The sequence below is a fragment of the Corvus kubaryi genome, unplaced genomic scaffold (genome assembly GCF_017639235.1).
Source record: "Corvus kubaryi isolate FWS band 111438036 unplaced genomic scaffold, C.kubaryi_AGA036_p1.0 split1-131, whole genome shotgun sequence".
Taxonomy (NCBI): domain Eukaryota; kingdom Metazoa; phylum Chordata; class Aves; order Passeriformes; family Corvidae; genus Corvus; species Corvus kubaryi.
The window spans coordinates 5,928,201-5,941,532 of NW_024582073.1; the positions used below are offsets into that span (position 1 = coordinate 5,928,201).

Sequence of the window (13,332 nt, forward strand, 5' to 3'; positions counted from 1 at the left end):
GATGCAATAAGAAAATACATACGACTGTTATGCATTATTTAACAAAGCAAAAATCAGGGGCTTATTTTTTTTAAAGGGCAGATGTTAATACTAACAGACTTTTAGGTCATCATGGTGACTAGCACACTGCTTCATTTTCTTATGCTTTTTTTTATCTCTATGCCTTTTTTATGTCTCATTAATTTATGCATCTGAAGGCTGGTTCAGGGTTCTTTGTGGCATGGTCTGGTATGGCAGAGATGTTGCCAAATCTGTGGTCAATGTAACCTGCTGGATGATTTAGTTTTTGCAAGAATATTTAATCATTTTTCCCATAGCTTAATTGGAGTTGTCTTTGCTTTCTGAATTTCTAAGCCATACTGAAGGCTTGTTAAGACATTAAAGCCTTATCTGAAATGTAAACCTTTTATTTAGTTTTTAAATTTATAGCTAAATGCATAGGCATAAATCGTCTCCTGTGCTTTGTTTCTAGATGTAATGAGATTGTCCTCTTCAATGCCAGAAAAAAGTGCGGTAGGTAGAACCTTTAAAATATTGAATACATAATTGCTGCTTTTTGAAAAAGAGCTTACATTTCTCAAAATATTTGCCATATCCTGGAGCAAAGGTCTATATCTGTGTGCATCAATGGGGATCATGCAGGCATCTCAGGATGAAAAAAATCCCACTGAAATGTAGCTGCATCTATTAGCTGTATCTGTACTGCTGGTGGGAAAATGTGGGCAAAAAAAAAATGCCAGCCAGCTTTGCTCTTTAATTGCAGCTGCAGGGCAGCACAAACCAACCCCATAGATAGCACTGCATGGTTTGCTGCCACGTGCCCCAGCTGCCCCCCAGGACACCACAGGACTAGACCAGCTTTTGCCTCCAGGATGCACTGGTGTGATGGTAAGGGTGAATGAGGTGGAAAAATGGAGCCAGGTGGGATGATAATAATGCTGTGTTGTTTTCAGCGAAGGCCTCCACCCCCTGTTCCTGTTGAAGAAAATGGGAATGAAGAGGAGGAGATAGTGGTAGCAATGTATGACTTTGAACCTACAGAACACCATGATTTAAGATTAGAGAAAGGTGAAGAATATACAGTGATTGAGAAGAACGACATTCATTGGTGGAAGGCGAGAGACAAATATGGGTAAAAATGAGTTCCTTATTCTTTGTTATGAAGTTCATGAGGCTATTTTCATGTTGTAGAAGTTTATATTGACTATGTGTCAACAAATAACTGCATTAGACCCCACATTAGGCCCGGGTCTGAAATCTCATCCATGTATTCTCATGCAGAAACCAATTTTAAAAAGTGCAGTACTTGATAGATAGATTGTGGAACCCAATTGCAAAGACAGCTGTAGAACTGGAAGGCTTTCCAATTATGTTTACTTTCCAATTTTATGATTCCCCAATTAAAGCACCAGCCATCCTTTAAAACCTCACTAGACTGGTATAGTATTCCCACTTCCCTGGGGAACATGTCATTAGGGAGCAATATGGTTAACATTTAGCTCAGCAGGCTCCAACTTCCAGACTTGAATAGTCATCATTTTATTTAATAGCTGGATCATTAGGGACAATCTTTGAATAAGTTGAGAGAGAATTGCAGTGAGATGCTGTAATGACTACAACTTCACATCCCCTGTATTAGAATGCGGTTTCAAAGATGAAAGTTTTCATATTTCAATATTTATCAGGTTCCTGTTGCCATATGTTATGGGTAATTGTGAGTTATCAGGCTGTGTCAGGCTCCAGGCATATTTCCCGTGACTGACTGAGACTTCTGAGTGCAGAAGAGTGACAGAGCAGCAGAGGGTTACTCACTCTCCTTCACCCCTTCTGCTGGTTTTCTTGGACACTTCTGCTGCCCACAACACTTTTCTAGGGATGCTGAAAGTGAAAGTTTTCTGCTGATGTGGAAAATTAGTTTCTGAATAATCAGTAGTAGAGTGGGTGGGTCAGTAATGAATAAATTACGCTGAGAGACCTCTGGTAATTAGCAGAATGAAACAACTGTCTTCTTGACATGTTTTCACCCATATTATATATTCTGTATTTTTTTAGAAAACAAGGATATATTCCAAGCAACTATGTAACAGGAAAGAAGTCCAACAACCTTGATCAATATGAGTAAGTGAATGTTTGATTAAAATTTGAGATATCATAAAATGAAACCAATGCTTCAAGAATGACAGTGTGTTTTTAGCATTTTGAAAGCAACTGTTCACATACGATAGCACCTAGAGGTTAAACTTAAACAACTGAAATAGGCATATATTTTTTCAGATTCTCCTCCTTGATTATGGTGGGATTTATCATGTAGGGTCAAGTCAGTGAGACAGCCATCACGCATGTAGTATTTAGGCTATCACTGTTAAAGCAAAAAAAACCCTCTTAATTCTCTGGTAGACAAAGGGAAACTTTGAAGGAAATTTACCCATTATAAGTGTGCTAAATGTTGTTTTAATAGTAAAGTCACATGTTTATCCAAAGTTCGTAGCAGTAAACAGTAGGGGAGAAAACAGTGAAAATCACTCCAAGGAAACATAAAAGATTGGATATTTTGGAAGCTCTAGTTTTCAAGAAAATATGTGATTTGGTGCATTTTAGGTTTTGATATATGCATATAGCTTAACAGCTATAAATGTCTAGCTTTTTTTTTTTTAATGCGTTTTCCAGTTGATGTTTAATTAGGTAGCACTTACTGAAGAACATCAGGGTAAAATTTAACATTATAGTCTCCAAACCTGTTCTTGATACTCAAACATCATTACGGCATAAACTGCTGTGCCTGAGAATTTAGGACATACTTCATGACTTTTAGATAAAATGGAGCTGTAAGAAAGTAGTAAATAAAACCAATTTTCCAAGCTACATTAGTAGCTCCAAAACTTTACTCTCAGCTACATATGGCTCCTACTGCCATGTTTTGACAGAAGGTAGAATTTCATCTGGGATTTTGCCCTTAGCTTGACTAGAGGGAATTCTTTGTTGGTTTCTCATCTTAGAAACTCTTGCTAAGAGCTCTGCTCTGCTCTGGGCGGGTCTGCAGGGCTTACAGAAAGGGAAGGAAGGAACTGGACTGCCTTATCTGGTCCAGCCATTTTGTGCTTTTACCACCTTGGGGCTGTAATTCTGAGTCACTGCACAGTCCAGGGAGCGTTACTCCAGGTCATGTACCAACTGCAAGAAACCACTATCTCCAGAACAGGCAGAATCTGATTAAAGGCTGCTGTGCCACTTCCCTGCTTGGTTACTGCCATACCAGCATAGCTCAAAATAACTGCACCTCACCATTTGCAAACTGCCTGGTTTTCTTTTTTTTATTATTCTCTGTGACTGGCTGGCATGCTGGCGCTTCTGTGGCTGCTTTAATCTGCCCATGCAGCACAGAGCTCAGAGATGTGCAACCATGACACTTAATTCATAATTTCAGCCTCCCGTTTGCTAGGTGGGTCCTCCCTGGAAGCCCAGAAGTATGGAGATACTGAATGACAGAGCAGTCTGACAGGCAGCTCTGCGGGTGGTTTGACCGGTGCGCAGGCAGCTGCTTCCCCAGGGCTGCCAGCCTTCCCCTTGGGCTGCTCTTCACAGCAACTACTGCCGTCAGCCTGGGTGTGTTGGACAAGTGGTTTTCCCAAAACTTACAGCAGTTCCCTGAGTTTTATGGGCTTTTGTGGGATCTCCCTGGATTTGTTTCAGGGCTTTTTTTATGGGATAACTGAACAATGTAGTAGAGACTGATTTTTGCATGTTATCAAAGGTTCAATTCTTGATCTTCATTTATCATAAAATTATTTAATCTCTAGCTTCATAATACTTTGCTTAAAGCATTTTAGGTAAATCATGCACCTTGAGGAAGTTTTATTTGCTGATGTTGTGTTGCAGGTGGTACAGCCGAAACCTGAACAGAAGCAAGGCAGAGCAGCTCCTCAGAAATGAGGTGAGCACATCCACCCTTGCAGTATCAACAGTGAAATTAAATTCAAATACCTTCTTAGTTAAAGCAGAGGCTTATTTTGGCAAGTTCATATCCTGGAACCAAGTGAAAGAGTCACGTAGCTTAAAACCAGTTGCACAAAACTGTCAATGTGCTTGTGTTTTAGGATAAAGAAGGTGGTTTTGTGGTGAGAGACTCCAGTCAGCCTGGACTGTATACTGTTTCCCTTTATACAAAATTTGGAGGGTGAGTTCCTATGGCTTCTCTGCACACCTTGTCTTGTGTGAATCTCTTTGTATCCATATCCAAATTCACTGGCTGGGGGAAAGCCCAGGGGAGTGTACAGTAAAGAAACAAGGCTGCTGTGACAGAAAAGATGGGTGACTGAAATGAACTTCTCAACTCCATGGTTAGGTCCCATTTGGTTTAATCCAGTGTAGACCTTAACCCCCACTCAAAAAAGGTTTTGCCTTCCCACCCCATTTGGTCTCTTCTCTCCTGCCAGCCTGCATTTGTATCCACATGTGTGAGCTGGGCTGAAAATTAACCTTTTCTGGGTTAATCTTCAACTTGGTTTGAGCACTGAGATGAAGGCAAGTTGCCAGTACTTAGGATGTTTGATATTCAAGCTATTCCCAAAGCATGTAGTACTGGGCACCTGTGCTGGCCCTTTCAGTTTACTTTTCCTTGTCAATGTGTTCCTCTTAAAAAATTCACAATAAATGGCATGATATTATTACTAATTGTTATTGTTATTATTTTTCCAGGGAAGGTTCATCAGGAATAAGACACTACCATATAAAAGAAACAGTGACATCACCAAAACAGTACTACCTCGCAGAAAAACATGTCTTTAACTCCATTCCAGAAATAATTGAATATCACAGCCATAACGCAGCAGGTAGACAGATTGGATTCTTTCTGTCACTTAAGGTTGATTTGAAAAGGGGTTTGAGACATTTTAATGTTTTAATGAAATTTTTGAGGGGGTTGTGGATCCTTCCTTTCCAGGGAAGTCATGAACAACTGCGGTTTCATGGTATTTCAATATGGACAATAATTTGAAAGGTTTTGTGTGTACATATATATATACACACACACACACACACATATATATATATATATATATATATATATATGTAGTATAAAAATCTTACTGTGCCTGGAGTAACAGAAGAGTAGCTGTATCAAGTGAGGAAAAATTGCTTACTTAGCTCCACATAGTGCTTCTATCAGCTGCCTGTAACCCACAGCAGATGGATAGGGATGGTACCCAGAATACTCTCCAGGCCCTAGCTTTTCACCTGCTGGTCGCTGCCACTTGAAATGATCTAACCTTCCCATATAGCAAACAGCTGGGGAGAACAGTAATGTGTTATTTAGAAAATCCCTACTCCAGATCCATAGCTGATGGTTGATGCTGGTCTCTGCCCACTGTATGATGGAATGGGGAGAGTATAGGAATTGGGTTCAAGGCACAGATACTAATACTTCTTTTTTCCAAGTCTGGTCTGTACATAAATCTCGCTCATGAGCGACAGTTTCCAGATCTTTACATCAAACTCAGATGGCCCAGCATTTTCTGATGACATTCTGGAAAATACACCCCAAAAACATACCCCCACTTTTCATTTATTATAACTGATTTTTGGACATATTTTTACTTGGAGTCTGCAGTGAACAAGAGGCTGAGTTGCTGCCTGGTGCTGTTTCAGAAGTAAACTGTGTCTCTTGAATTATCATTGAACCTCAGGTCTCGTTACCAGGCTGCGTTACCCAGTGACCCCAAAGAAGACGACAGCACCAACAACGGCAGGATTCAGCTATGGTGATTGCCTGTTATGTTCATCTACACATGTATTTTCTAATGATTTTATGTATGCTAAGATGCTACAATACTTTCTAAAAGTTTTGAAAAGGTATAATTCTGTGCTGTGATTGGCTATGTGAACTTAAACACTGGTCGTAGTAGTAGTACTTTCAAGACCCTTGCACAGAGTATCAGTGTGCAAAGGCACCACGGCTGGTGGTGTGCCAGGGTGTGTAGTGCCAGGGACAGCACTGAAGAGAGGCAGAATGTGTCACAGGTGCTCCAGGGGAATTTGGTATTTTCCTTCATGCTTCTGCCATGGATACCCTGAGCTCTGCCTTACTAGCGAGCTGTGCCTTTGGCTCCTTCATTAGTCTCCAGACTTCTGACTCAAATTTGACCCTTTGATCTTTGTTGAGGGGTTACTTTTTTAAAATATAAATTTGTAATAGCCATTTTTCAAGCATGGCATACCAGGTGGTGTGAGCAACTTCTATTCATTGGCACAACTTTCTGTGGTGGCATTTTGTTGAAATCAAATCTTGATAGTATCAGTACGTAACTACTGGCCTCAGGAAAGTTTGAATTTTGGCGTCTGTGTGAGTCAGGAGTTGCTTAAAGGTCACATATACCTAAAAGTTTGTTTTGTGAGGTCTGAAAGTCTTCAGATTTCAAGTTGATTCTAAGACATTTTCTACCTAAATTCCTTAATTTGCTACTAATCCAGTTTCCCTTTCCTCTTCCTTATCCTCTACCAGCTCAGTAGGTTCCTTAACTCTTTGTTAATTTGTTTTGTTTTATAGAGAAGTGGGAAATTAATCCCGCAGAACTGACATTCATGAGAGAGCTGGGCAGCGGTCTGTTCGGCGTGGTGCGCCTTGGCAAGTGGAGGGCGCAGTACAAAGTGGCCATCAAGGCAATCCGGGAAGGTGCGATGTATGAAGAGGATTTCATTGAAGAAGCTAAAGTAATGATGTGAGTTGTGTGCTTGGCACTTTGATTTCCAGTCCTAGGCCTCTGATGCTGTATACTGATTATAAATAAACACTGGGGGAGGTGGTATTTCTGCAGTTTTGTGTGGTGGAGAACTAGCACTGGGTGGAGGAAGTACTAACAGCATGATCTCAATCTTTTCAGGAAGCTAACACATCCTAAACTAGTTCAGCTGTATGGTGTGTGCACACAACAGAGGCCCATTTACATCGTGACAGAGTTCATGGAGCATGGCTGCCTTCTCAATTACCTGAGACAAAAACGGGGAGTTTTGAGTAAAGACACTCTGCTTACTATGTGCCAAGATGTATGTGAGGGAATGGAGTACCTGGAGAGAAACAGCTTTATCCACAGAGACCTGGTAACTTCCCATTAGGCAATACACTCCTCTTTGAAATTTTTGGTTTTGAACGTACCTATTCCTTTTTGAACCAGCCTGTTTGTTTACAACTGCTTCTGTTCTTGCAGAAAATTGAGTGGATGAAGTTGGCTTTTTAGGGTCTAATCAAGTCTCTAAAACTGCTCTGTACAGAAAATGATGAGAAGTTTTTCTCTCCCAAGAAAATGGAATAAAATCTCTCTGAAATTTTTATAAACAGTAGCAGTTTGTGCTGATATAATAGCTTATCTCCGTTCTGTATTGATGCCATTTTCACCACACATTAATCCCTTGAGACAATAATTTTTTTCTGGTGATTTTTTACACAGTAGTATAGTTGTCAAAATGGTACTATCAAGAGTAGATGCACATGTACTTTTTATAATGAGAATATACCACTGAACTTGGTATATGGTTTAACTTGCTAAGCAATGAATACAAAAACCTGATTCGATTGCCGTAATTTGTCTGCAAGTGACTCCAAGTTTTTCATCCAGCTCTAACCATTCCCCTTGCAGGCTGCCAGGAACTGCTTGGTGAGTGACTTGGGAGTGGTCAAAGTCTCAGATTTTGGAATGACAAGGTATGTGTGAGTGTGCAAATGTATTAATGTAGATTTGGAAAAATTCACCTAACCCTTGTACTTAGCCCAAAGGCAACACAGACCAAGCAAAATTGCATACAAAAATGATCTTTTTTGACCCCTATAGGGAGCAGCCTTTGGTGGGGTTTTTTTTTGCCTTTTTCTTTTCTAGTGCCTTTAATGCTTGCTTGTTCTGTGGTCATGAGTTGATTTCCTTACTCATTTTAAAAAAGACATATTGGAGCTTGTGTTTCAGAGAGCAGAGCTGCTTCAGAGATAATAGTTAATCTGTATTTTGGTTGAATAGGTGTTAGAAAGAGGCTGTTCAGTGAGTTTGGGATTCTCTTGGGATAGATGGTTCAGAGTTGCATCATGCTAGCTGAAGGGCTGGGAGATGCTTGTGGTAGCCGGTTAGATGCTGAGATCTGGAGGGGTGTTAATTTCCTGCCCTTGTTAGCACCTGCGTGGGTGATGTGTTGGTGAGGCAGTGGTGGGAGCAGCTCTTCCAAGAAAGGTGTTAAAGCACCGTGGTTTGACTTTCGCCACATCTCTGTGTTGCTGAACTTCTATGTCCCCTGACATCTGAACCCAGACTGGCTGGTGAAAAACAGAACATGAAATTTCTGCTTTTGCCTCATTTTCTCTCATAATAGAGATGTGTAACTTACAGGTGGCGTAGACCTGTGTTGTATAGCTAATAAATCACAAGAAAGGACTCTGAGGTAATATGAAAAATGATCTGAGTCATGGTTGAAGCTGTAGTACTGCCCCCAGGGAAGCTATTTTTATCGCATGATGCTAACATCCATGGCCATTAGGTGGCAATATGAGCTTCTAATATTCGCAGGTTTGGAGGCTGACTAATGTCTGCCTTTTTTTGTTGTTGTTTTTTTGTTTGTTTGGTTGGTTTGTTGGTTGGTTGGTTGTTTTTTTGTGTGGTTTGTTTGGTTTTTTTTAGGTATGTCCTTGATGACCAGTACACAAGTTCTTCAGGGGCTAAATTTCCTGTGAAATGGTGCCCCCCAGAAGTCTTTAACTATAGCCGATTCAGCAGCAAGTCAGATGTCTGGTCCTTTGGTAAGACATTCGTCATGGAAAGAAAGTGCATTTTTTATGTTTTATCAATAGCAGTTAAGCTTTGGTAATTGGGAAGGATTCAGACACCTGAGAAGAAGCTCAGAGAAACCATTTACCATGGTTTTATTATTGATAAAGTTCCACAGACACATTTAGTGCTGTTGTTCATTAAAACCCATGCTGCTAGAATAAGATGTCTTCAGTGATGACACATGTGAACAGTGTCTACAATATGGATCTCAAACTATTTATCTATCAGAAATCCTGAGTCCAGGGCTCAAAATAAACACATATGTTTATGAAGTTAGTTACTTTCTTCTTCTTGTTTTTTCCCCCAGGCGTTTTCATGTGGGAAGTATATACAGAAGGAAAAATGCCCTTTGAAAAAAGCTCCAACTATGAAGTGGTAACAATGGTTAGCCAAGGACATCGCTTGTATCGCCCCAAACTGGCCTGTAAGCAGATGTATGAAATGATGATGATGTGCTGGCAGGAGGTATATATTTATATATATTTTTAAAATTTTTTGCCTTTGAGTTGAAATAAAGGTTGATCTAGAAACAGCAGTTATCTCCTCTAGAGCGGCGTTCTGAGTGTATCCAGCTCTCTCAGCTATTAATGTGCGTATTCTTAGGACAAAGATCTCCTCCTGGTTTGCAGCTGAGCTAGAGCTGTGATAAGATAAAGCATTGAAGAAATTTCTATGAAATAAATGAACTGTCAGATTAAGTATGCAAAGGCATTTAGTAATGAAATTAAATCATTCCTAAATCTGTGCTGTGCATACAAATCTGTGCATACAAATACTGCTAACAACAAAAAAAAAATCAGTCAAGAAAGGCCTAGAGGTGGAGAATCTGATTTTGTATTGCCTCAGTTTATTACAGAACCATGCTAAAGTGACTGAAAATATTTTTAAAGGAATACTTCATTATCTGAATGTCAATTATACAGGAAATAAATATTAACTTGCAGTTGAATGTAAATACAAATCTGAAGGTTTTAAAGAAAAGATTAAAGTATACTGTAGTATTAATTGTCCTAACCCATAAAGATATTGACTGTACAGTATTCATAGAGGTCAAAGAGGCAGCAAACTGAAATCAGTATAAAACTAAATTGGAATAAAACAGTTTTTGTAGTACTAAAATAGTAAGTCTCTGATAGGTGCATTTAATGAGCTGTCTCTGCTTTTGAGAGAGTAATTGAGGAAACCAAGGGTGTAAAAAGCTGCATGATTCAACAAAGGCAAGTGCAAGGTCCTGCACCTGGGGAGGAATAACCCCAGGCACCAGTACAGGGTGGGAGTCAACCTGCTGGGAAGCAGCTCTGTGGAGAGGGACCTGGGGGTCCTGGTGGACAACAAGCTGTCCATGAGCCAGCAATGTGCCCATGGGGATGAGAAGGCTGATGGTATCCTAGGCTGCGTTAGGAAGGGCATTGCCAGCAGGTCAAGGGGGCTGATCCTGCCCCTCTACTCAGCCCTGGTGGGGCACATCAGGAGTGCTGTGTCCAGCTCTGGGTTCCTCAGGACATGAGAGACATGGAGCTCCTGGAGCAGGTCCAATGGAGGGCAACAAAGATGATTAGGGACTGGAGCATCTCTCTTATGAGAAAAGGCTGAGGGAGCTGGGGCTGTTCAGCCTTGAGAAAAGACAACTGAGACCACATCAAAGTCTGTCAGTATCTGCACAGAGGGTGTCAGAGGATGGATCCAGGTTTTTCTCAGTGGTGCCAAGCAATAGGACAAGAGGCAATGGGCAGAAATTGATGCACAGGAAGATCCACCTGAATACGAGGAAGAACTTCTTTACTGTGTAGGTGGCTGGCCACATGCTGGAGCAGATTGCCCAGAGAGGCTGTGGAGACTTCCTCACTAGAGATATTCAAGACCTATCTGGACACAATCCTGTGTCCTGTGGTCTAGGATGACCCTGCTTGACCAGGGAGGTTGGACCAGATGACCCACTGTGGTCCCTTCCAGTGTGACCTGTCCTGTGATTCTGTGATTTATTTCCAGTTAGTCTTTGCCACAGGGTGTGCTGCAGAAAAGCTGCTCTTTTCCAGTAATAAAGATGACATACTGTCTTGGAGAAGATGATGCTGGAATAGAGAGCAGTTACTTATCAACTGGTGGAGATCTAAAGCTTACAAACCAGCTGGTTTAATTCAGAAAAAAATAGATTGAAAACAAAGTGCTCTGGAGAGTTGTGGAATGACAGACATATTTGTAGCTCGAAAAAGCTATTCAAAGGAGCCAGGAAACTACAGAGTATTACATTTTGTTTGTACTTGGTAACCTGCTTGAAATGGTCCTTAAAATGGAAGAATAAGTTACCAGGAAGACAATGATAATTTGTTGATGTTCTTTGAGTATTGATATGTGTTTATAGGACTTACATGAACATCAACAAGTTGCTTAAAAATTTGTTGGTTTTAGCAGGGGTTATTAACATGAAAATCTTATCAGTCATCATGTGGGAGAGAGAGAAACTTTACAAATCACAAGCAGAGCCCAAGTAATGGCAAGATTCTGTTGATCTTTGTCATGAAATATGATTAACTGTAGGTACCTCAGTCCTTGTTTAATAAATTTATTAATGGTTTGTAGACTGAAATACTACCAAGGCTTCAAGATTCATCAGGTCATGCAAATAGAAATGCAAATAAATGGAGGAAAAGTGCAAGTTACCCAGATGTTCAGGAGATGTGAAATTAACTGTGTCAGCAAGGTCAGCGAAGAGACTACCTCAGTGTGTTGCCACAATCATAGAATCATAGAACCCTTTAGCTTGAAAAAGACATTTAAGCTCATGAAGTCCAAGCATTAACCCAGCACTGGCAAGTCTGCCATTAAAACATGTCTACAAGAGCTACATCTACACATCTTTTAAATACCCCCGGGAATGATGACTCAACATTTAAGTAAACAAAACAAGCAGGGTGTTATAAGACATAAGGAACTGCATGGAAAATGGAGTAGATGAAAGATGCCTGTGCATAAATCTGTGACACAGTCTCATTTCAGAGGTCAGAAAATAAAGTTGATATAAAAGAGGCGTAAGAGAATGGCACCCAAAATTCTTAGGAACATGAACAACTTGCATAAAGAAAGATTGGAGCAGTTCATTGGGGAAGGGTGGGAATGGGGAAGAGAAAATGTGCAAAACTATGCAAAATAATGAATTATATGAGGAGTGTAGTTCAGCAACACCTATTTACGCTTTTTCAAAGCATAAAGAAAAGGCGTTGCTTACTGAGACTGTGACATGTCCCAAAATCCAGACAAGGAAATATCTTTTCATTTCATACCTAATGAAATGATAAATTCCTTGCCAAAGAATGATGATATGACCAGTAATTTATCAAAATCAACGTAACTTTATGGATTTCTGATCACAGTTATGCATGCTTTTTATTTTAGAAACCAGAGGAACGCCCGACTTTTGAAGAGTTGCTTCATGCAATCATTGACATTGCAGAGGGCGAAGATGCTTTCTGAAAAAAGACAACAGAAGCACAAGCAGCGGAAATAAGGCACTTTCCAGAGATGTGGCTTCATAGTTTCTTTTTAAGAGCTTGATCCTGTAAGCTGTTGGGTGCTGCTAAACAATGTGGGGAACCTGTAACGTCTGATCCACTCCAGCACAAGGAGAGTTTTACATTCTGTTGGGAAATGAGCACAATATCTTCAGCAATATTAGCAATCTCTATATTTTCTCTGAAAAGTCAGCATTGCATAGCTGTAAAATTGAGCTCTTTATGGAGGGAGAAAATGTGGCCAGAGGCCAGGAACCTCATTTGCATTTAGTGGGTTGGGTTCATGTACATACAATCCACATTTTTGGGTTTCTCTCTACGTGGGCAGTAGCATTAGTAGTGATTTGCATGCATAAAAACAGAAGGTATCTATAAATGGCTTTTTACTGACACTGAAATGTTTCCAGAGATTCTCCAGAAACATTATTTTTCGTGGTTGATGGGCGTTTATCAAGAAGATGAAATGCACCTCTTTGATTTGCACATAGTAAGTTGTTACCAGCACAGCCCTCGGTTTAGCATAACACTCTGAAAGCTCTGCTTCATGAGCTGTGATATGCCTGGAGCCTTTGTAAGCTTGGCTTACCAGAGACCTCCCATGCTTAGTTTTCATGTTGCTAATGAAAAATAAGTCCAAGATTCAGCACAACTAGCTGCCGGTGAACCCTAGTACCATGTTTTGGATTAATTATAAAATAATTTATATGCTGTATGTACTGTAAATATATCAGTTCAGTGCATTTATTTATATAAAGTGGGGGGTTTTTGGCTTGAAATGTTCAAGCACAAATTTGTCCTACCTTCACTTAAACACACAATTCTATACAGGGGGTTGTAAATGAGAGGAATTCTCAAGTGTGTTTAAGAAGGGCTTGTGTTTCTGTCTGTTGTCTGTACATACAGTGATCTAACCTTTCTGTTCATAACAGAAGATATCATACTGCATGTGTGTGTAAATAAACTGAATGCTAACTATTGTTTGGAACCAACTGATGTGTAGCCTATAATTTACTGTCAGTGCA

The 13,332-nt window shown here is 40.2% G+C and overlaps 1 protein-coding gene across 2 annotated transcripts in view; it reads left to right on the top strand.

Annotated features, from left to right (window-relative positions):
* Window positions 1-13,299, top strand: part of TEC (tec protein tyrosine kinase) — a 46,821-nt gene extending 33,522 nt beyond the window's left edge. For both annotated transcript variants that reach the window (XM_042053049.1, XM_042053048.1), the window contains 13 exons: window positions 473-513; window positions 954-1,132; window positions 2,053-2,118; window positions 3,877-3,931; window positions 4,095-4,174; window positions 4,696-4,829; window positions 5,682-5,756; window positions 6,542-6,713; window positions 6,876-7,092; window positions 7,629-7,693; window positions 8,652-8,770; window positions 9,109-9,266; window positions 12,195-13,299. In XM_042053049.1, coding sequence (XP_041908983.1) covers window positions 473-513; window positions 954-1,132; window positions 2,053-2,118; window positions 3,877-3,931; window positions 4,095-4,174; window positions 4,696-4,829; window positions 5,682-5,756; window positions 6,542-6,713; window positions 6,876-7,092; window positions 7,629-7,693; window positions 8,652-8,770; window positions 9,109-9,266; window positions 12,195-12,272 — 1,439 coding nt within the window. In that variant the 3' untranslated portion in view covers window positions 12,273-13,299. The remainder of the gene's footprint in view (window positions 1-472; window positions 514-953; window positions 1,133-2,052; window positions 2,119-3,876; window positions 3,932-4,094; window positions 4,175-4,695; window positions 4,830-5,681; window positions 5,757-6,541; window positions 6,714-6,875; window positions 7,093-7,628; window positions 7,694-8,651; window positions 8,771-9,108; window positions 9,267-12,194) is intronic.
* The last annotated feature ends 33 nt before the right edge of the window (window positions 13,300-13,332 follow it).